The 24,198-nt window shown below is 39.5% G+C and overlaps 1 protein-coding gene across 1 annotated transcript in view; it reads right to left on the reverse strand.

Moving 5' to 3' along the window:
- slco3a1a (solute carrier organic anion transporter family member 3A1a) overlaps positions 1-20,502 on the reverse strand; it is a 36,422-nt gene extending 15,920 nt beyond the window's left edge. The window contains exons 1-2 of the mRNA XM_084933367.1: positions 19,789-20,502; positions 14,281-14,737 (exon numbers count right to left, since the gene is read on the reverse strand). Of these exons, the coding sequence (XP_084789493.1) occupies positions 14,281-14,737; positions 19,789-19,947 (616 nt within the window). The 5' untranslated portion in view covers positions 19,948-20,502. The remainder of the gene's footprint in view (positions 1-14,280; positions 14,738-19,788) is intronic.
- Between the last annotated feature and the right edge of the window lie 3,696 nt (positions 20,503-24,198).

Consider the following 24,198-nt stretch of genomic DNA (forward strand, 5'->3'; position numbering starts at 1 on the left):
TAGTTAGTTCGCTAGTTAGATAAAGCATGTTCTGACTGAGAGATTTCTGAAAAAATTCAAACGTACAGCTCTGCTATCACTTCCAACATAAATGAAGACAGGAAACTAAACAGCAGTGACGTTGTTGCAAAGCTCCTCTTTTTAACTTCAGTGGATATTATACATGGCTATGCTCAGGATATGTCAGCCCATTTCTACTGGAAATGCCTTTTGGTTAAACTTTCAGCAAGGAATTTGCATTTGCACTGTTAAATGTTTATATAGCTTTAATGCACATAAAAAACAACTGCTTGTTTAAGTGAAAATAAATTGATGGGGTTTTTTTGCGCTAGTAAAGTTGTGGAGTTGAATTTTGTCTCGCAGAAATTATATCGTCAGTTATATCGTTATCGCAAATTTTCAAATATATATCGTGATATATATTTTTGGCCATATCGCCCTACTCTAACCTGCCATACTTAAAACCACACATTAGAATGTGGAAGAAAGATGAGTTAAGTGGCTCTGAATGCTGCATAGTTATTGGTACCAAACGGACAGGTCTCAGTACTTCAGAAACTGCTGATCTACTGGGTTTACAGTAGAATGGCTGGATTTATATTGAAATGTAAATATAAATCCTGCAGCAGTTTCTAGCAGGAAAATGCCTTGACGATGCCAGAGGTGAGATGCCAGAATGATCGGACTACCTTCAGCTGACAATAAGTCCACAGTAACATAAATAACCATTCATTACAACCAGGGTATGCAGAAGAGCATCTCTGAATGTAACACTTGAACCTTTGCAGCAGATAGGATACAGCAGCAGAAGACCACACTGGGTGCCACGCCTATGAGCTGAGAACAGGAAACTGTGGTTAGCACCTAGCCTAGCTGAATCTATCATATGAAGAACTGAGGCATTTCTGAAAGGAAAAAGGGGGGTCCAACCTGCTACGGGCAAGATGTAAGTAATGACTTGACTGCTGAGTACCAGTCCATTTTGTGGTGGAGGATTGTTTTGCGTGGGATACATGCTAGTTAATCATTGCTAGCTGGCTGAGGTTAGCTGTTATTGTTCTAACAGGCAAAATCATAAAATACAGTTCGCTTTAAAGGGCTGTGATAGATAAATTTAAGAAACATTCAGCACACTTCACCAGGACTCTTGATAATCCTTTGCCCTTTTGTCCCACCTCATTCACAAATTGATGGCCCTTCTTCTTGCCTGGTCAGACAGCTGACTACAAGCTAGACAGGAAGTACGTTAGGGGCAGCTACTGCACACAGCCTGCTTTGTGTTATTTCCTGAGTCCTCATAAAGATCTCAGAATCTTTTATCTGGTACATTGATTAAAATGTCAGTTGAAATCTTCCAAACTTTGGAAAAGCCAAGAGTTACAACCTCAACATGCTCAATTTAAGAATGATGATAGCAACAACGAGGACTCAATGCTGTCACCTGCCCTAAACACAGGTGTTACTAATCATATTAATGAAGGCTCTGTGCCCAAGCTGAACAGAGCCTAATTAATGTCATTAGTAACACCTGAGTTCACCTTTCATACCATGGCTGCTGTGAAATACATGTATTGTGTATCTCTAGATAAATGTGTGGGGTGTGCATCAGCGTGTTGTTCCAACTTTGACCTCAGAGCAGAATCATGTCTCTGGTTGGTGTGTGGCTTCAATTTGTCATCACTAAATACAGACTTTTTCAACCACCATCTAGACATGAGCTGTAATAAAAACAGACATTTTACGCAATTCACAAGACGTTGCAATCTTCCTGTAACACTTTGAAAGCAAGCATATCCAGAAATCAGGTCCTGAATCATTTAGGAGTAAAAAGTTACTCAAACGCTTTCATGTAACAACGTTTCTGGTTATTGTTTTACTGCGTCATATCTCTGCCAATAACACAGACAGCTATGCTGTACCTGCAGGATGTTTTTTTTTTTTTTACCATAATGACTCATTACCTGTACCAATTTTCTGAAAATATAAATAAATAATTAAAAGATAAGGAAAACTTTAAACACAAAGGAGCTTGCAGTGTCTTACCTGCTTGACCAGAATTTTTTTCCGTCCATGTTCTTAAATTGTGTTATGACACAAGTTAAGGTTTAAACATTAAGTATGACACATGTTACAAAGATGCAAAGAGAGGGACACCACCTTATACTGATCTTTGTTATGTAAACCCAGCCTCCCTCATGCCAACAGGATTACTGCTAACAGGTAAGTCATGCCATAGTCGCCTCTGAGGTGAAACCTATTTTGATGAGGTACAAAGGCGATTAATGGTCACCAAATCTTTAGCTATCCGTAAGCAAGTACTAACAGAATTAGAAGACAGCCTTCCCCACAGGACGCAAAGCTTCTACCCACCCAGCTTTTAGTATCAACGTCACCATCACTTGTCAAAGCATTTGCGATAAGCAGGAAGTCTCACTAACTTTCCAAAATCCAGACAGTTGCAAACTTTCAAATGCCTATTAATTATTTTCTAGTTATCCCAGAGGATGTTTAGATGGTTTATTCAAGAGGAAGGAGAATTAAAAAAAAAAAAAAAAAAATCACTAAAGTCGAAGAACTTAATCAATTTTCTGATCAACTGACTTCAACTTTCCGTTAAAGCTGGAGGAAAGAAAGAGTCAGTTTGTTAGTCAGCTGTACCCAATAATAACCTGTTAACTCTACACAGCCATGACCTAAATAAAAAGCCTCAGCTCAAAGTAGGCTCTCAACTCACATTCAAATGCCATTACATCAGGATCATCCTACTTTAACTTCCGCTTATGTCAAATCATGTCAAATTTGAAACCAACCCTTCGCGCACACTCAGCCGGGATCTGATATAAAAACAGCTGCTTGTGTGTGGAAATGGTTTCACTGACTGACACATGGTTGCTACACAGAAACTGCAGCTTGAGGACACGTTTAATACTATTAGCATTCTGACCCTGAGGATGAGTGGGGAGGTTACTGCAGAACACGGCCAGACCTCCACCCAGCTGACACACCAGCTTTCCAGCAGGACTTTTTCCCTCAACACCCCATCACGTTAATCTGGACTCTGGCTCAATTTAAGCCCAGATAGGTCGTGTCCTAAATAGGGCCTCGCGAAAGGCTACACATCCTCACGTTATCACCCTTATTGTCTCCTGATATGAGTCTAAAAATTTCCCTCCATGCCACAGGAACACTTCTCCTCCACACCGTGAGCTACATATATAAAACATAATTAGGCAAAATACTGATGTCCATCTCGGCCACTGTATTCAAGTTGGCAAGGCAACATCTGGCAGCTTCCACAAACCAGCGCCCACTCCTGCATATTTTTAATGGATGAATTATAAGTTTGTTAGATGTATTTACACACTAATCAATGTATATGAGTAAAATACTCTTTATATAATATAGGAGGACCACCAAAAAACAAAACAAAACAAAAAAACCCCCAACTAACTGTACCGTAAACCAAAACCCTCAAATATTCAGGCATCTCAAATGTGCTTCTTTTCTCTTGTATAAACTAAAACTAGATATCACTGAGTTTGAGGTTGCTGGTCAGATACACTCACTGATATATTGTAAACTAAAAAATTAATCACCACATATAGTTGTCCTGCTTATATTATATATTGTTTTACTATTTTTATACAAACCGTTACATGTCTAAGAGGTATAAAAACTATATACTATATGATATATCATCTGTGTCAGACAGATCTTTATCCTCTTTTATAATTCAGAGGCTGGCACAGCTGAGCTGCCACTTCCCTTTGGATGACAATACAGAGAAAAATCATTTAAGTAAAACACTGTGCGGCGGGATGGTAAAAGAAAAAGGAAAAAGCCTTTTATCGAGTGAGATACAAGACAGAGCTGGAACATTGTAGTCCTGTCATGGAAATAAATGCGTTTTTAATCTAAAAAAAACCAAAACCAAACAATCCTCATCTGGACCTCATACATTATATAAAACAAAGTGAGGCCATCATATTAAACCTTTTGGGAGAGAAAAAAAAAAAGTGTGTTCATACCCTGTGTGTCTCTTACAGATACATGCTGGACTATGGAAAATACATTTTTAAAAAGGCCTAGCCAGAGGTGAAAGAAGTTAAAAATGATTGTTTTTAAAAGTTGTATTTCATTTCACCACTGAGGAAAGAGTACATTGGTAGTAATAATAATAATAATAATAATAATAATAATAATAATAATGGATTGCATTTATATAGCGCTTTACAATTCATTTACTCTCACATTCACACACTGGTGGAGGCAAACCACAGTTGTAGCCACAGCTGCCCTGGGGCAGACTGACAGAAGCGAGGCTGCCATATCGCACCATCGGCCCCTCTGGTCAACACCAGTAGGCGGTAGGGTGAAGTGTCTTGCCCAAGCACACAACGACCAGGACAGACAGAGCTGGGGACTGAACCGGCAACCTTCCGGTTACAAGATGAGCTTCCCAAACCCCTGAACCACGGTTGCCCTAAGAGTTCACAGACTAATGTCTTTACATGTAGCCCCATTTTGAAGATTTAGAATCAAAAAAATTAATGCATCAGAGGGCAAATTTCCAAACCTACACCCAACACTGATGAGAAGTCCTCCCACATACAGTTGTGCTTCATAATCCAGGAGGCTTGTTCTAAGTGTGTCTATAATCTGTCTTTTCTTTCACCTCGCAGGTCAATGACAGTATGCTACTTTAGCCTGAAATGCAGTAACTTAATCTTTGAGTCCAATTAACCTTATGTCATTAAACTGTTCCAGGAAGCAGTGAAAGCCCTCATTAACCTAAATGGCACCAGTATTAGCTGGATCTGACCCGAGGTGCATTTGTTTTTGTTTCATGTCCTATGGATTTAAATCCACACTCCCAATTAGTTAACCATGCCATTATCAGTATAATGATCAGTAAGGCCTTTTCTGGAAATTGCAGGATAGCAATTTCCAAATATTTGGGTAATGGATGCTTTGAATGCTATTACAACAATAATGATGGTCTTTTTGTGCTGTACGATTACATAAGCAGACTGGGCATGCTTTCAAACATACTACTGATGTGACGCTAGAAGCTCAGAGGACTCGGCCAGACTGCAAAGTCTGTGAACGCAGGGTCAGCAGAGGAGGACAGACACAAAGAGACAGAGGGAGAGAATGACGGGTAGATGGTGTGTAGGAGTTAATGTAACAGAGTGAAGCCCGGTCATACAGTGATCCGTTTGTAATCAGCTTTTAGACGCTGGAGCTGAGACATTGCAAGACACAGTCTCCACTGTTGAGCAGTGGGCTGCTTGGATCAAGGCAAGGGGCAAAAAGACCAGCGCATATATGGTCTGTGCTGGAGAGCTGCAGCTGCTCTATTGAAGACGAGGAGCACAGAGAGGTTCTGGACTCTCTGACAGCAGCTGGTAACAGCTTCTTCAGCAGGTGGTTTGGCTTAATTATTAGAATAAAGATGCCAGCAGCCCATCTCTCCTTTTTTCCCCGAGAAGATGGGAGAAGCAGGCACATAAAAACACAGCCAAGTGTACAACATCATGTCCGCCACCAAATAAAATGGAGCACTAATTGTGCTGCATCCTGAGGAAAAGGAGAACTGATGTGGAAGATATGATGAGTGAAGTGTTTTGAGGACAAATAAAAGGTAGAAAGCATTCGGGCAATGGCTAAAATCATATTTCTATCCAGACCCTAAACTCTGTCACAGCTCTCTCATTCTTAATTTTAGAGTTAGTACAACGCACTGTGAGGAACTCATCTGTGACCTCATCTTTAGGTGGGATTTGACTACTTACTGAAGGAATTTACTGTAAGTGATAAGAGACTGACTGAACAAACTACTATTTTAGGTCTTATACTAATGTCTCAGATCAGTGTAATTACAGTCTGAGTCAAAATGAAACCTTAGATGGGCGAGGTCATCTTAGACATGTGCAACTAAGAAACAGCATTAACAAATAAAGTCTACTCAAACTTTTAATCTTTCTGCTAGTACTGATTAATCTGTTGTGTATTATTAATAACTGTTTAGTCATTTGGTGTGTGAAATATTACATAAGTGTTACATAACACTAACGACATTTTTTCAAAGCCTCAAACTTGTGTTTCTTGTTTTTAAAACAGGAAGTCCAAAAACCAAAAGACATTCAATTTATAATGACAAAAAGGTTTTTTTTTTTTACTTTCTTTTTAAATTAATTTTAAGTACTTAACACAGAAATCAATCATACAATACACTCTGGACTCTTACTTTGGAGAAGGATATGATCAATCCATCAGCCATTTTGCTGACTCAGCCTCTGAGGACAACGGCCAAAATTTCACCTTAGCCAGCAGATATCTGGGCCAAGAAGCGTTCATGGTCATTGTTAATGAATGGAGAAGCTAAATTGCTAATAGCAAATGGTTAAAGGAGTGCAACTTGTGCAGGTTAAAATTATACAATCCCTATTTTGCTCCAAGGGAGAGCAACAGGAAACCAAAGCCTGTTCAAACATGATCAGAAACAGACACCAAAGCTAAATCAAAACCTTGTCCCTTTCAGATTATGCTTCTATGCAGATATTAATACAGATTAATGTAAATCAAACTGCAGTGTCACAGAAAGCCTTCTGATTCAACACCTATTGAAAGGAGCATAACACAGTGGGACTGGAGAAATAAATAAAGGCTGACTGAGTCCAACAGTCACTTATGATTACTGCCTACTTATTGATCAGAGTCCATTTAATTAGGCACTGTTATCCTTCAGTCTCTGCCATCACTGATATGGGGATTAAGTGCTGAACATGCTTCTGTGTAATCCTAGGAGCCCACAGAGCAACCACTTACGCACCACTCAATCAATGAGGTTTGGGATTTGTGGTAAAGCCATGTGAATCCATGTAAGACCTTGTCCAAGGAGAGGGCTTGCTATAAAGTTCTTAAAAAGGACAGGTACAGGTATGGAAAGTCAAAGGTGTATCTGTGTGTGATTTTTGTTTTTAAGATCAGACTAGTGGCTGTATCCATCACTGCATCAGGATAGGAAAAATTCCACCCCCCCAAAAAAAACACAGAAGCCTAACAACCGGACGTTTCTGTGGCAACAGTCTGTTGATGCCGCTGTGTTTATGATCTGTCTCATCCCACCTCTTATCCCAGTGCTCCTCCCTCAATGGATGACAAAAAAAAATCCCCTTTTTAATCAGCAGTGACGGTGCCTGACCCAGATTGCCTCTAGAAGACTGCCTCGCAGCAGAGTCGGCAGGGATTCGTGATGAAGAGGATAAGGTGTCACAAGCATGTTCAGACCAAAACAGTGGCTGTGAATACAGCAGGGTGCTAAAAGTACAATAGAGATAATAATGAAAAAATGAATAATAAGATCAGATGGGATGCAGCCAGGAGCTTCAGTGTACGACTGTGGAGGTTTCAGTGACAGAGGTTAAGGCTTTCATATCATGCCATCCTGTGATGATCCATATCATCTGACCTATTTTTTAAAGGCCAAATGTACACTTTTTTTCACTCCTTGATGGTGCAATGGCAGACTGTAAAAGGTCTTTCACCATCAGCGGAACTATAAAAAAAAAAAAAACAGTCACAAATTGGTCAATAGTGTCGGGAAGAAGCAGCTAGAAGGACAAACCTATTGTCTCAACCGTTTGTTCAGTTTTGTATGACAATCTGACTTGAAACCTTAATCTTAAAGGTTAAGGATGGGACTCACGTTAGCATGGTAGAGTTGCACTGAAGGTGCACAGGACTGTAAAGGAGCCTTGTGGAGAATCAATATAGTAACTGTCTATTGAATGCTCATTAACTGGCTAATTGTTTCTTCTCTCAATAACTCACACTATTTTTCACACATTTTAAGGTGTTTATCCTTTGTTTTTTTTTGTTTTTTTATTTGATTCCTTTTAAACTTTGTAAATGTAATTAAATTACAACAATTTAGTTGTTAACAAGTGAAACTGTTTATCTTTACATCTGATCGGCCCAGCCAGAAATAAAGTGGAATAATCACAGCATGAGTGCAATATTAAACACAAAAACAACAAATTTACAGGGAGGTGATTCACTTTAGATGACGAGTGCTCCTACTACACAGCAGAAATCTGGAATTTTACAAATCACCCCTTGTGCCAAATTCACATCAGTGTGAGGTTAATGAAACATTATGAGATAATTTTTCAAACTGGCCTCATTTGATTCCTCTAGATAAACAAACTCTTTAATTGGCTCTCATTGTCTGCAAACAGCAGCTTGTGCAAAATCTAACTATAAACTGATCAGTATGTCTTGTCGTATCGCTGCACGGGACTGAGAAATTACCTCATTAGAGGCAGGAATGGCGGAAGACTTGCATCAAACAACTCCTTTTACACAAATTTAATGAACCTTTCACTCAGGGCAAGTTGCTAATCAATTATAGTGATTTCCCCATTTACCAAAACTGGAGCACAGTTAAGGGTGCAGTTCTCCCTCTGCTCTGCACTATGTCTGCTTGCTTCCTCTCTGACTCTTACTTGACGTGCTACTCAGAGTATTCAGGGATAATTAGTGATTAGCTCTAGGACCGCATGTTGTTGACCGGTTGGATACAAGATAATCTCGTGTTCATTGCCCTCTATAGCCTCTAGAACCAGACTAGAAGTAACTGAGCAGGGAGTGTATACTGTATCAGGGCCTGCAACTCAATGCACTGTAAACTCCTCTATGCCAATCAGCCTGTAGAGCAGCAGACGGTTGCATGCTGTCACATATGGCGGACAGATAGTGTTCATTACAGTGATGCAGGGAAGCAGCGGCTCATTGATGAAAGGTTACTGCAACCCTATTTATCATCTTGAGATAAACCAAACTAGTGTTGCTAGGCAAACTTTGCATGCAGCTTATACCATGGATGGAAAAACCCATTTAGGATCTAATCCTTCAAGATGACATTACCATGCGCCGACTTTAAGTAGCTTATATAAACGCCATACCACAGAAGTGGTTTGGATTCAAAGCATTTTAGGAGGAATGTTGACAAGTTTCTCGAAGATCCCTCCGAGACCATTGTCACTGCAACCACTCAACAGTTTTCTTAACAAACCTGAAGCTAAATTTATCTCTGAGGGTCTAAAGTAAACAAAAATGGTAAAATATATAGGTTTGAATAAATTAGCACTACATTTTGCCCTAGATAATAATGGGGGCTGAAGATAAAATACAAAAAAGTGATTGGAAGCAAAGTACAAAGACAGGAAACACATTTTTAAAGACTTTCCAGGTAGAAGTCTCTTTGGTATGATGTGGCTGTGAAAGTTTGCCACAGCTCTTTGTCAAAAGGAGACAGAAACACCTCTCTGTGTGAAAGGAAGTTGTACACAAGCAACAAGTGGAAAGTAAGACAGGTGACAGCCACACAGACCACCACAGTTTAGCGGCATAGAATAAGATAGAATTGATCTAGTAAAGGAAAGTTTGTATGTAGGCCGTAAGAAACCCCCACCCCCAAAACTTATAATCACTACAGTAATGCATAAACACTTTCTATACGGGTGCAAGGAAGCTTTCCTGCAGGGAAAGAAGAATGTTGGTGGCAGCCATATAATCTGTGGTGCTAGCACTGCCAATTAACCACACTCAGCAAACTAATCTATTACTGTGTCTGTGATTATACATGCAATATTTAACCATATATGTTCAACTGAACTCCATTTTGACTATTTGTAACTTTTAGACTTGTAGATTTGTTCTGACTTTTTTCCCTCCCATTTACCCAATTAGGAAATTAGTCACCAGGAACTTCCCTAACCAAAGCTTAGACTGAGAACAAATTTGTGCTTATAACTGCATGAATCACAGACTGTGATGTTTGTTAGCAGATTAAATCACAGAGACCACAGATTGCTAGCTAACAAACTGCTTTTCCTAATAGTGTTTTCATGTTTTCAGTGATGACTGTGGCCAATAGGGCATATACAAATGTCCTTTCACTATGCAGACAGACAATGACATTTGAACTGCAAAGACAATGAGCACTGTAAATGATATAAATAATTTTAACCTACAAATTTATTCCTGAATGTGCCATATTAGTTGTCTAGCTCCAGAAATGATTGAAGTGGAAGTTTGATTCATTATCCTAAAATAACTACATCATTTTTTTTTATCCATTTCATACTTCCACTCAACCCTTGTGTGTACTATACTGCAGGCAATGCATGCTTTACATTATGATGACGTAATCAGAGGCTGTTTAAAACGTCTGACACCTAAACAGACAGCTGTGTGAAGTCAGTAAGACACACAACATCAGCTCTAGAGGCTTCTGTGTGACTGTCCTGGACACTGTATTTATGCAGTTGGGGGTCCTGTGGGAAGAGCCAAAATTAGAAGTGAATAATGAAAGGTCATGGAGCAGTGGGGATAGAGATCCTGTTGACGCAATCTGTCCAATCATATTTATTTCCTTTGGCCAGCGACCAGTGGCTACGTCTAGACTGGAAAACAAACCAAGACAACAGCATCCAATAAAATACCTGATGATGCTCGACTCTGCGGTGGCAACGTGATTCAAACTGACTTCTTCAGAACACTAAGGTACTTTCTTTTAAGTAGAACATGTAGCCTACCACTTACCAATGGAGGCTTAGCAAAATAAAATCTATTAACAATGACAGAAAACATATTATAATCAGAAAGAGACCAAAAAGCTCTCTGAAGAGTCACAACAGACCAGCCTTTAGTGTGTTTTACAGTTGTTGTTAAAAGAGTAGAGACACATGTCTGCTGCAGTGTACACAGTAAAAGTAGGAAGGCAGAGCCTCTCGAGGAGTTGTTTTTCATAGGCCTGTGTGGTATGCGTGAGCGTCCCGGCCCAGTCAGACCCACCTCATTGCTGGCTGGTTGGCATTCCTGCCTAACTCTGTAATTATGACTCCTCTCCAGGCCTCTATGCTACACTCTCCCTGAACCACTGTACTGAACATGGCGCGAGACCTGCCCTCTTCAAAGGTATGTGCTCGTCACCTCGCCATTTAGTTCAGACTCTAATCTTAACAATAACTCATCACTGGGTGGAAATATGCTTTGACAACAGTGACGGGTAACAGCTGTGCTGAGATAAAAACACCATCACTTACAGATTAGGATCATTAATTGTGCCGATATTTTTCAAACCGGTGCTGAGCTTAAAATGATATGATAGTGAATTAAACAATACATAAAAACATATTTCTTCTGCTTTAAATCCTGACTATTTGTTAACACTTGCAAGTGTGAACGTGTCCAAGTCTTAATGTATCATCATTCTGCTGAAAACCTGCCACTGCTGTGAGAACTATGTGTTAAAAGTAAGGTTTTACTGTTACAGAATTGAAAGGCGTGCTCTTTATGTTATGAACATTTCCTAAAAACCAAGCCTAAACTCCCCATCAAAACTTCAACAAAACACTCTCTGCAGAGGTTAAATAGCCTGAAAAAGATTAGAATTGGAAGGGTGTTAAAGTATTAAATAAAGCATTTTTTTTAATTAAATAATCTTGCAATGTTCACTTGATGGTCTATGATCCATATGATCCAGCTTTGAAGAAGCTGGAAGCTGAACTGCTGAACCATTTTTTCATTATTTCACAAAGTGATGGATCCTTGCCATCTTTACTTCTCTACTTTGTTTTTGCTTGTTGTAAATTACTTATGTCATTAGTTTTGATCTATTAAACCAAGTGTTTTGATTATTATGTATGTATATGTGTCAATAAAAGAAACTAAAGAATCTCTTGTTTCTACTATTGCCAATTTAAGGTATAGTGTGTATTCTGCTTTTATTCGTTTTCTACACAGATGATCTTCACTGGTGTGTAGGGAGCTAAAGTGAACTATGAAACTGAAGCTAAAGACATTGGACACAGAACCTGTTTAAAATTAATTAATGTGCAGTAAATAACCAAACACAGTGGAAGAACAACAAAGACTTATGAAACACAACTTGGTGTGTTTCTCAACATTGTTATTGCTGAAGTAAACTGAATGAATAATCCAAAAATGTAACAAAATATGAAAGGAAATTCAGACAATATACACCATTCATGGAGCTGGGGGCACATGACAAGCCTGCAGCAGAAGGATTAGGACGATCAGCTGAGCACGACTCAATACCACATTGTTCCTCGCTGCTCACCGCTTGTTTTTCCTCCAGCTCTCCTAGCAGCTTATCAGAGGAAGGCAGGACCAAATCTCTCCCCCCTGTGCCTACCAAACTTCAATCACTCACAGTCCACTTCCCACTATAAACCGATTACAAGCATCGACACTGTGGTGCGAAAATGTCAAAGCCTTTTGTGATACTCTGAGCTTTGTTTGAAATCATAGAGATCCTGACAATGTGCTTTTTAAAAAAAAAAAACAAAAAAAAAAAAACATGTTGAAATAAACACAATGACTGGCAATCAAGAACATCAGCTTTGGCCATGAGATTACAAAGCACACTGCTGGCTTTGTCCACAGGTCACATCTGTATTGGAGTGACACACAGCACGCTGCTGTGCAAATGTATCAGGAAGGGTGTGTACCAGCCTGAACTCATCCTACATTCAGGCTCTCATTGTCTCTGCTGCACACTGATAACAAACATTGCCTGCTATTCAGACACATCTCATGCACTCTATCAAAGGTTGATGTTTCAATCTGGATAACAAATTACAGGCCCAGTCAAAACATAGAGACAGACTGATTGGGATTTTTGCCTGTGGTTTACATGTAAAGGGAAAGATTAATCATGTATAACTGTAAGTCAATGAAACCTTTTTTTTAAATGAATACACTGAAAAACGTATTTTCAATTCTGTATGGTATCTATATATCTATCTATCTATATATCTATCTATCTATCTATCTATCTATCGATAGATAGATAGATAGATAGATATATATCTATCGATAGATAGATAGATATATATCTATCGATAGATAGATAGATATATATCTATCGATAGATATATAGATAGATATATATCTATCGATATCTATCTATCTATCTATCTATCGATATCTATCTATCTATCTATCGATATCTATCTATCTATCTATCGATATCTATCTATCGATAGATATCTATCTATCTATCTATCTATCGATAGATATATATCTATCTATCTATCTATCTATCGATAGATATATATCTATCTATCTATCTATCTATAGATATATATCTATCTATCTATCTATCGATAGATATATATCTATCTATCTATCGATAGATATATATCTATCTATCTATCGATAGATATATATCTATCTATCTATCGATAGATATATATCTATCTATCGATAGATATATATCTATCTATCGATAGATATATATCTATCTATCTATCGATATATATCTATCTATCTATCGATATATATCTATCTATCTATCTATCGATAGATATCTATCTATCTATCGATAGATATCTATCTATCTATCGATAGATATCTATCTATCTATCTATCTATAGATATATATCTATCTATCTATCTATCGATATATATCTATCTATCTATCTATCGATATATATCTATCTATCTATCGATAGATATATATCTATCTATCTATAGATATATATCTATCTATCTATCTATCTATAGATATATATATATCTATCTATCGATAGATAGATAGATATCTATCGATAGATATCTATCTATCTATCTATCTATCTATCTATCTATAGATAGATAGATATATAGATATATATCTATCGATAGATAGATATATCGATCTATCTATCTATCTATCTATCTATCTATCTATCTATCTATCTATCTATATCTATATCTATATATATATATCAAGAACCTTACTAGTCAAATTTACAAATTGTAAGGCCTCAGATTTAGTTGCTCTCTAATCTCTAAACAGCTACTGTGAATTCACACTTTTGCACAGAAAGCACTCTGAATTCACCTTAAACCTAGCCACATCAGCAGCATCCTGGATTTGAGAGAGGAGCGCAAACACAGCAGACCAACACATTTCACCCATTTCTGGCCTCTTTACCACTTAAACCACTGCAATGGAGATTAAACAGCTCCAAGATGTGCTCACCTGGCACTCGCATGAACAGGCCTGCGCTGGGAACAAAGGGAGATGGTGTGCAGCAGAAGTGCACATGCATAATATGTTGACTTAAGCTATGTAAACATTAGACCTGATGGCGATGAACAAACACACGAGGTTTCATTTCCTCGGGAAATCAATGTGTTGCTCAAAAAGAGCAAAACGTTTCTTCCTTTGATGACACCCTAAGAATTTTTAATATGGCTCACCTATATAGAGTGAGGAGTCTTTCTTCTTTACGTGATCATCGATATAGGAGACCCCCAGGGGCTGCACTGGCGTGGCTCCGATCCCCAGCAGGACCTGGGCTCCGATCAGCAGCAGGTACATCATGTTGGTGTTGGCCTTGTTGTCGCATACATTTTTCTCGGCTTGCTGAGCCTCTGAACTGCTACTATTGGAGCAAAAATCCCGACCCTCATTAGTCCTCCACACTTCCCCTATCTCATACTGATTTGTTAGAAACTCGGGTAAAGCTGAGAGCAGAGCGCCGAGTGCCATGACGATGCCACCGCAGCCGATCAGACGGGGCCGGTGTGCTTTAGCCCCAAAATAGCTGACAAACAGGATAAGTGCCAGGTTGCCTATCTCAAAGCTGCTGGCTATCACTCCGACGTCAGCACTCTGTAGGTTGAACCGCCGCTCCAGGGTGGTCAGCACACTCACCTAAAAACAACAGGACGAAAAAAGGAACAAATAAGTAAAATGTGGGGCCATGCGAATAATGTGGAATGAACAAAAAAAATGTGGAATACATATCTGGATTTTAAAACAAGAGCCATTGAGGAAGCATGACTATTCAAACATAAAAACACACATTAACTATTAGTGGATCTAAATAGGGCCTGTGCTTGATTCTTTCAAGCACTGCTATAAATCACGTGTTTCCATCATCATCAGTCACATTGCTTTAAAGTGTGCCTTTCTACTGGAACATCCTGAATAACGAGCTGTTCAGATGTTCCACGCCGTGGCTCCTCCCAGGCAACAGGCCTCTGTTTCTGATTAGCTGGGCACAGCAACATTTACTTCCATTGCTTCTCTTGTTCACCAGCTGTCATCCAGAGCAACAGTTAGAGCTTACCAGTAACTTCTAAACAAAGCAAACACAACAGAAAGGTTGTATAGGATAGTTTTTTGGCAACCCTGTTTGTCAGATACGATTCAGAGGTCAGGGAATAAATACTGTGAGGCCACATTTATAGTCAGGATATACAGAGAGGGACAAATAACACTTTAAATTTAGTTAGACATGTGCATGCCATGATTTCTCAGTAAAGACGGATCTGTGGGAACAGTCTCTCTGAGCAATGTGAACCACAGTGGCACATTTTAGAGAGTATAAATGCTATTTATATATTTGGCTCAAACTGTCCTTTAAAGGGCACAACTACTTCCCTTTTCCCAACTGCCACTATGAAGGAGTTTTGATTGAGTTACTAAAAAAAAGAAAGAAAAGATCCTACTAACACAAACATCCCCTGAAAAGAGGGCCCCACCAGTCAACTTGTGGTTTCTGCTGCTGGAGCATTTTACACATTTCTTTCCCAATTATGGTGATTTAATGTACACAGTTGATTTAGGTTTATAAGCAGTTTTAATGCAGACATAATCTTTGTGGCTCCAAGAGGCTCTGTGCTTAAGGCTTAAATGTGGAAATGATTTGACAAAACTGCTCTTTTCGTCCGTCATGCAAACACACTCGAATGTTTCCTTACCTTGATGCTGTACATTTTAAGTGTTTGGTTTGCAGGAGGAATCACAGTGAAGCAGCAGCTTTATTTTTTTTTTTAAACAGTAGAACATAGAATATATTTTCAGCTTTTCTTGTATTTAGCACCTTCACTTCCTCCACAGCTGTCCTTTCAGTGACAGCTCAACACACTGTGTTCTCCTGAAATTGAACTGCAATCTGTATCTGTGGGTTTACTGGGTGCATTATCTTTACTTTATTTACCTGTGCACAATACTTACTACACAACAGGTGCGTAGACTGTCACTTCCAACAAAAAAACAATGCTATACAGTCTATCTGTTTTGCCATTTGGGTTTAAAATAAGCTGTCTTCTGTGACTTTTAGAAGTTAGATGTGACAGCAGGTCATTTTTGCACTTCTCTGAACACAACTGCAGTGACTCTTTCACTACTTATCAAAGTGCGGAGAAGATGATTGTTGGGAGCGGCTCATGCCGGAGTCCTTCAGTGAAGTTTGTTGGATTGAAAACTTCAGAATGAGTCATGACGTTTCTGCCCCTTGGGTGGCTCTTTCTTGGGAATGCAAACACACTAGATGGGCTGCATTTATGCCTGGCTGGCTCTGCCCAGCTGGGATCTAAGCTCAATCCTGTTTTACCCAGCTGTTAGAAACAATAGTGAGCCCCAACAACCTGTTAACATAACAGCTGCAGCTCTACGCAGACATTAACATTGAAACAGAGGGAATAAAGCCACCACATCATCTCATCCCATTATCGAGAGCCTGCAGTCAGCACCTGTGACTGACAGTTTGAGCAGTGGAAACCCTCTGGATGAGTCATACTCTGGTCTGCAGGTTCAACACGTTTCTGACTTCAACAGCCAGCTTTCCATCCCTGTTTTTTCACTTACAAGCATAAAATACACAGGAAAAACTGAGAGGAATGCTTAATGGTCAGTGGTCAAAGCCACATTTTCTCCGCATCACAACTCAGACTGTGGAAATGTTTAATCTGTCTCACAGCAACAAAACAAACCTTGTCATACTGACAACCCATCAAATGAGAAGAGCAAACCTTATGCGAGCACGAGGAGACAACTTTTCTCAGGATGTACTGACCAGGCATTTAATTATCAACATGCAGAAGAAAGCTGCTCACTGCTGACAGTCACTTCTGCACATTGAGGTTCAGCATTGATGTAAATGTGCTGAAATGGTGCTATTTGTGATGGGAGAGCAACTGTTTATAACTAAGCTTCTGCTATTAGAATGGAATCCACTCTGTTTTATGAGGTGTGGCTTACAGCAGGTTGAAGGTTATCTAAAGGTATTCGAACAGGACTGCATAGGTTATTTTTAAAGAGCTCTGTTAGTGGCATCCAAAAGAAGCTGCCTCCACAGTTTAGGCCATGGGCAAAGAGATGAACTTTTTTTTTATAGTACTTTCTCTTTTTAAATAACTCGTATAGCATAGTTTGAACACTTCTTTATAAATGTACTGCAGTTTTCAAAACAACATTTTACACTTTCGCAGAAACTGATATCTGACAGGTGTGTTAATGGTTATACTCGTGCTCCAATCAACAAAAATGGCTGAAGTAAACCAAAAAATGTCTGGTAAGTTACTAAACAAATCAGATCCCACCTAAAACCTTATGTTAAAACATTATAGGGGTATAAGTACTGAGATTTCAAAAGGACAGCCATGCTTGGGCTTCCTCCGTGTTTGAACACACTCGGTGTGACAGGCCTGCAGCGCCAAGACAAACACCGTTGAGATTCAGTTGTTGCACTTTGTAGCTCAAAGCTTTCAAGTGTCAGATTTGGTGGTTTTGTGAGAAGTGATAACATAAACAATAGATTTTGAACTCTTGGGCCCTGCATACAAAAACTGACCAATGCTTTATATTTATAGATTTACATATAACACCACACCCTAAGTTTAAAATCTTAATCAGGCATCGCTATTTAAGGGATGTTTGAATATATTCATCATGCATGTGATCTATTGATATCAAAAAGCAGCAACAAAATACCTTTTTAAACATGGCAAAATAGAGCAGCTTAAATGGCCATACTTCAGATGAGTTGCTGTTTGTTTACCTATTGAAAGCCCATATCCTGAGTGCACATACATTATGTTAAAAAGCTTTAGCGTGATTGTAAGCCAGGACTTTAGTTTCCTGTAATACTGTGATTCAAACTCTGTGTCCACCAAACTGAAATGATTAGTCAATTAATCCAGTGAATCAAAAAATTTAATTAATTTTTCAGCTATTTTAGCAATTAATAAATCAGTTCTGTCATTTTACCAAGCAGAAGGAATGGAAATATTCTGGTTTTAGCCTTTTATATGTCTTTATAATATCTCATCATAAACTGAATATCTTTGGGTCTGTACTATTAGTCTAGTATTGTAACATACCTAGTAATGACAGGAAAAAAAAGAAAAAAGTTATAGCCCTAATGTGCATTAGACCATTGAACTCAACTGCCTAGAACAATCTTTTATTATTTGCTTCAGACTCAAAGCCGTTAATTCCCTCTTTTCACTTGCACAACTAAAAAGAACAGGCCTAATAAATCACGGACTGCAGACGTACATGTGTGCTCTCATGTGTTTGTGCAGGTTAACCGTTCCCCTGTAGTCAAGCTGCTAAATCAGGAGGCACAGCGTGCTGTTACTGTAAGTGTCTTGTGCTGTAAGCAGCTCACAGAAATCAGAGAGGGTCGTGATAGTTAAATTTTGCCCCTTTGCTGCCAGCAAACACTCCTAAGCACCTTCATCCAATCAGACACCGCATTAGCTCATACAGGTCGACACCAGCTCATTAGACTGTCACTAAGCCAGGTACCTCAGTCCTGTCTGAGTAAATGATATTCCATGTAAATCAGCTCGGTGGGTTTTACAAACAAAAACAGGCCCAAAAGCTTGGCATGTTTGACTAAGTGAATGATTCCAAACCTCACCTGCAGGTCTATCTTTCCTTTCCTGTTTAAACAGGTGTCCAGTGCCAATAAACTACAAAAAAACTGCAACTGCCTGTTAATCTGAAATAAACAGTGAAGAAAAAGACCCCCCTCCTCCCCGTAAGCGACTCCCGAGTGGCACCACTGTGCTCTATTGTTGCTGGGCCACAGGATGCTTGATGCTCAGCAGGTTCAGTAAGAGTTAAGATAAGATGTTCCACTCCAAATATGGACAAGATATTTAGGGTTTTACTCTAATAATTGAACAAGCAAGCTGAGAAATCAGTGTGATTCTTGGAGAATAAACACTGCTAATGTTGAAACTAAATGTTCAGAGTGGTTCGCCCGAGGTTGTGAGAGATCCTCTGGGACCCTTTGAGGAAAAATTTGAAGCGCTTCAGGGAGCTTTGTTTAACAAAATCTATATTAGACATTCCTGTGTTCAAATTTTACTGTAACATTCCATCATCATCATCACCAAGACACATTTCGAAGATTCATCAGAAGAGAGCAGGTGTTAATTATGTTATTTCTCATACTAACAGTTTATTTGTATGAGTAATAGTAAATGTGAAAGCTTAAGTAATGGAGGGGAAATTTTTGACCTTGAATGTCATTTGGGGTCAAAGCAGCCAAATTCTGCCATCCTAAATATGTTTAGGCTATTATTACTAAAGCTAACAAGAGTTTTAAAGTCACCCTCTGGTAAATGGATGGTAAATGATGATTTAGTTTGAGTTGTGACACATTAGAGATAAATTAGACATGAGTGAAAAGTAGCTATAGATGTTTTCCTCACAATAAAAACACAAGCAAAAGAGTGGTAAAGGGCATACTATCCTAAAGGGCAGACTTTACTGAGAAGAAGGCAGGTTTCTGTCCTGACACTGTTCTGCTGCATTAGTCAAAAGCATGCAGAGCAGGAAAAGCCCCAAATGCAAAAGCCTAGTCCCAGTAAACACAAATCTGAGCAGCCCCCACTGCAGTGGGGTCTCAGTTCACACTGCAGGCACTCCGAGTCCTGCGTGAGCTCGGGTTGTGTTGTACTCACCAGGTATGCTCCGACGGTGCCCTGTGCCAACATCAGGGCGCATTCCGATATTAAGAATATCTTGATATTTGAGAAGCACGAGGAGTTTTTGCGGGGACCGTCTGCTTCCAGCATGTCCCCGCCGCTCCGGTCCGGGTCCCTTTGCTTCTTCACCTGCATCCTCTCCTACGTTAGCCTCACAGAACTACGAGAAATCGAAACACACAGCAGGGTGACCAAAGGAACACACTGGCAGGTACAGTGTTTCGCTTTTCGCTTCCCCTGGAGGCTACATTCGGTGTGCTCCCTGGCGCCGTTCCTCTCGATTCAACAAACTGTACTCTTTCATCTGACAAGCTACCAAACACACATCCAAACTCCGCGGGGCTCCGTCGCTCGTCTGCGTCTAAACATTGCCTCCTTGTCGACGCGCAGAAACATGTGAACTCCCTGAAGGTGTTAGCAAAGGCACAAGTGAGACGCGGACACGTAGATTCCTGTCAGATCGCATGTTTCCGCCACGGACTTTAGTGGTTTTTCGCGGCGGCTCTGGATTTTGCTCACCAGGTTCTTATTTTTCTGCTAAACTCCGGCCGTGCCGGTCTGTCATTATCCCTAACTCACACAGAGCTTGCCCTGCCTCCGCGCTCCCACCTCCCTGTACTACTCTCCTCCTCTGCGAGTACAAGTGCGGCCCTAGAGGCGCTGCAGAGAAGCGTCGACTCCGCTCAACTTACATCTACTACAGTAGTCCTGTGGGGCCTCGTGTTTGTTCTGTCCACACGTGTTTAAGAAACACTTAACTATAACAAATTGCCATCTTCTCACACCATAAACTCTTATGTGGTTTTTGCTGGTTTGAGGCTAGCTGCTAAACCGATTCGTTTGTCAACTACAATTTTAAGTAATTTACCTAGGAAAAATGCAAATGAAGTGAAGAATACAATATGGTTGACACTCCATACTTTATACTAGTACTATTAAAATATAGAAATAGAATATAAAGACAAAAAACGGACCAGGACTTTAACGGGCTTCAGAGTTAAGCATTTTAGCTACCGTCAACTTGTGCCCTTTTTCTAAACCAGCAGTTGTAGAAGCTGTAAGCTAACTTAGCTGGCTAGCTAAACTGAGTAGCAAGAATCGCTAATTTACTTCAGTAATACAGTTCTAACTTTCGATCACGTAAAACAGGCTAAAAATTATATACATGTTGGACAAACCTGACAGCCAACTTCTTAGACTGTCTTTTAGTATAAGAGAAGACAGAAATGGAACCCACCTGTCTCTAACCTACACTTGTAATAGGTCAGTTATTTTAAAACAAATATCAGTTGCCACAAACAAATAATTAGCTAAAGTGAGCAGACTGTAGGAAGGGATTACCAAAGTGCTAGCAGGGGCTCCATAGTGGGCCACAAAGGTACTGCAGGTGGTCCAAAGTAATAATAATGTACAGTTACATATTTATATAAATACATTTATTCATATAAAAAAAAGATAAAACTGGCAATATAAGGGGGTTAGCTTGTGCTATTAATCAATACTCTGACCTAAATGTACAACACATGTATTGACCTTTGTGTCTAATTTGCAGGTGGCTCACATATTGGGCATATAACTTAACACAAAAAATTCAAGGAAATATACCAATTTCTCTTGTATTTTAATTAGAGTGAAAATGTAAGATTGAGATTTTCTGGTTTTTAAGTGTGCCACAGCACTGGTGAGTTTGGGAATAGCTGTTCCATTTTAAATTTGGGGATTAATTTACTTTAGGAGCCTTCCTCTAGTGGCCATGTGAGGAACTGTAGTTTTATGACACACTTCCTACATGTTTGTAGTGCTTATGGGAAGCTAGCATTCATCTGTTTGCTTTTTTATCTAACTCATGGCAAAGTGACAGCTGCCTCAAGAATCGCCATTTAAATAGTTATCCAATCATTAAAATAGTTGTAAGAAGTTGCATGAATAATAAAACTAAAAATCATCTTGTAATGACATCACAGCAAGTGTGACACTACTGCATTCTTGGACCACCTCCATTTCTAAAATGAAAGACAAAGATACAACTTATTGAGAATTTACAAATACATTATAAATTAAGAAAATTGCTGGACATGCGTGTATAGCCTATACAGCATCAGTGCTATGGACAGGCTATAAATGTATGCATATATGGTTTAAAATAGCAAAGTCAAATTTATATCTTGTGAATCGGAATCAATTAGCATATGCTCTGCTACCAACCCTGAGCTTACATTTTCAAATTTGACTTTATTCTAAAGTTCTGTGATCCATCTTCTTCTGCGTAACCAACTCAGGGTTGTGGGTTGGCTGGAACAAGCTGTCAAAGAAGTGAGAGGTGATGGTACATCCTGGACAGGTCACATATATATATAAACTCCACACAGAAAGACCCAGATTGGATTTAAACTCATAACCTTCACCCAAGTGATAGTGCTAACCACCACACCACTGTGACTCTGTGAACTTCCATGTTACACCAAGGGAAAAAAATTCCACTGACACACAAAGAGGTATTCAAACACTACTTCAAATCATCATTTTGGTATTTCTTACTAGAGAAGATATCTCCAGGACCACATTTTGGCAGGATGACACACACACACACACACACACACACACACACACACACACACACACACACACACACACACAATCCGCCTGTGTGTGTGTGTGTGTGTGTGTGTGTGTGTGTGTGTGTGTGTAAGTGCAAAAACAGCACCAGCCACGGTGTCGCATGTGGTAATAATCAGCTAAACCTTGCAGTTGCATCACTTTAACACTGCCTTGCTAAAACATATAGCAGGAGTTGTGATGTTTGCACAACCTTTTCCAACCTTTATCACTGGATTACCATGCTCAACATTTCTGGCACGAGGTAATGGAGTGGCTATGATGTAATGTAACCACATAATGTGATAATGATGGTGTGGAAGTAAACAGGACGATAAACAAAATATCGCGTAAAGGCCGTCAGGATTTTCTGCACGGGTCTACGCACAGTGTTAGATATAGCAGCAAGAGATGGAAAAGCAGCACATGTAAAGGTCACAGAGATGAGTTGGTAATCGATCAACTGTGAAATATGTTTTTTTTTTTTTTCATTCAGTATGTGTCAGTGTCCTTTTTAATGGCATAAATATGGGAAAATGTCAACAATAATAAATATTTTTAAACCAGTGACAGTGTAAAAAATAAAAAAGCAACCTAAAAATGAAGTTGATCTCACGTTATTCACAACATTCACCTACAGTTCCACTGGTATGACAAACCCAGAAGACCTGAAACAGACTCTTTCTCACTTCCTTTGGACAAACGAGGAGCCAAAGCACAATGAAAACAATAAATGATCACTGTGTTTCAGCCACCAGCCCCCTCATTTTCAGAAACCTTTGGCAGGTGTCCAAAGCGAGATGATCATGAATAGTAGACGTTCCCTCACTCTTGACCGGCACACTCCCACACATGCTTCCCACACTGCTTCCTACGTTCAGCCTGTCGGGAAAAGCAAAACACAGAGCGTGAAGATGACAGTTTTAGTGTCACATGGTTCAATTATACAAACTGTGGCATAGCCTTCAAGTTCCGACTGAGCAACGATGTGGCAAAACCGAGACATGTATGTAAATATTGAAACGAGCAGTGTAGTGAGAAATGGAAATCTAAGGTACAGCAGAGTGGTTTGTTAGTTTCAAATTGTTCACAGACCCTACACAGCTGAAGCACAACGTGTGTCTGTGACACTTGGGGAGTATCAATGATATTCAGTGACTCCATCATCACCGATGCTTTTCCCAGAAGGCTCCCACCCTCTTTAGCCTGCTACCGTCTGCCTGCTTTCACCAATGGGGATGCTGATCAACTTATAAACAAGTGTGCTGGTATTTGTTCATACATAGCTGACAATTTCTGTGACTTTCTTTTTCACTTGTTGATAGGTGCTTTAAGGTACTCAGGACTGATTTGATCTCCAGTCATTTTGAAGGAGGGTGTAGCTACTGTATGCTGCAGGATGTCATCAAGACACTGAACTAAAAGCAGTTATTAAAACAGTAAAATTTTGCATTTCCCCCTCTCCCTCCTCACAATGCTTTAAGCACTCTAAAGGATTTTCACACAATATCCATAAAATTTTGGTAGAATGAAATCTGTTTACCTTGGTTCAACATCGGACACACAGAAGAAGTAGTCCACTTCAGAACTGTTTCAGTGCTGGAAATGTTTAAATTAGCCAAGGAGAGAGAGCTTCCAGGACAGAGAGTGCAGGACACATATCACCAACTGGCTCAACATAGCCGCAATTTGACCTCATACAGACTTCTACGGAGCCAACAAGTTAGCAAACACTGTGAGACATTTGCTTTTTCACTGCTCTGCAGTGGGCTGCAGTGCATTTATGAAAAA

The sequence above is a fragment of the Perissodus microlepis genome, chromosome 7, assembly GCF_051167445.1.
Source record: "Perissodus microlepis isolate ML-2025 ecotype Zambia chromosome 7, ASM5116744v1, whole genome shotgun sequence".
Taxonomy (NCBI): Eukaryota; Metazoa; Chordata; class Actinopteri; order Cichliformes; family Cichlidae; genus Perissodus; species Perissodus microlepis.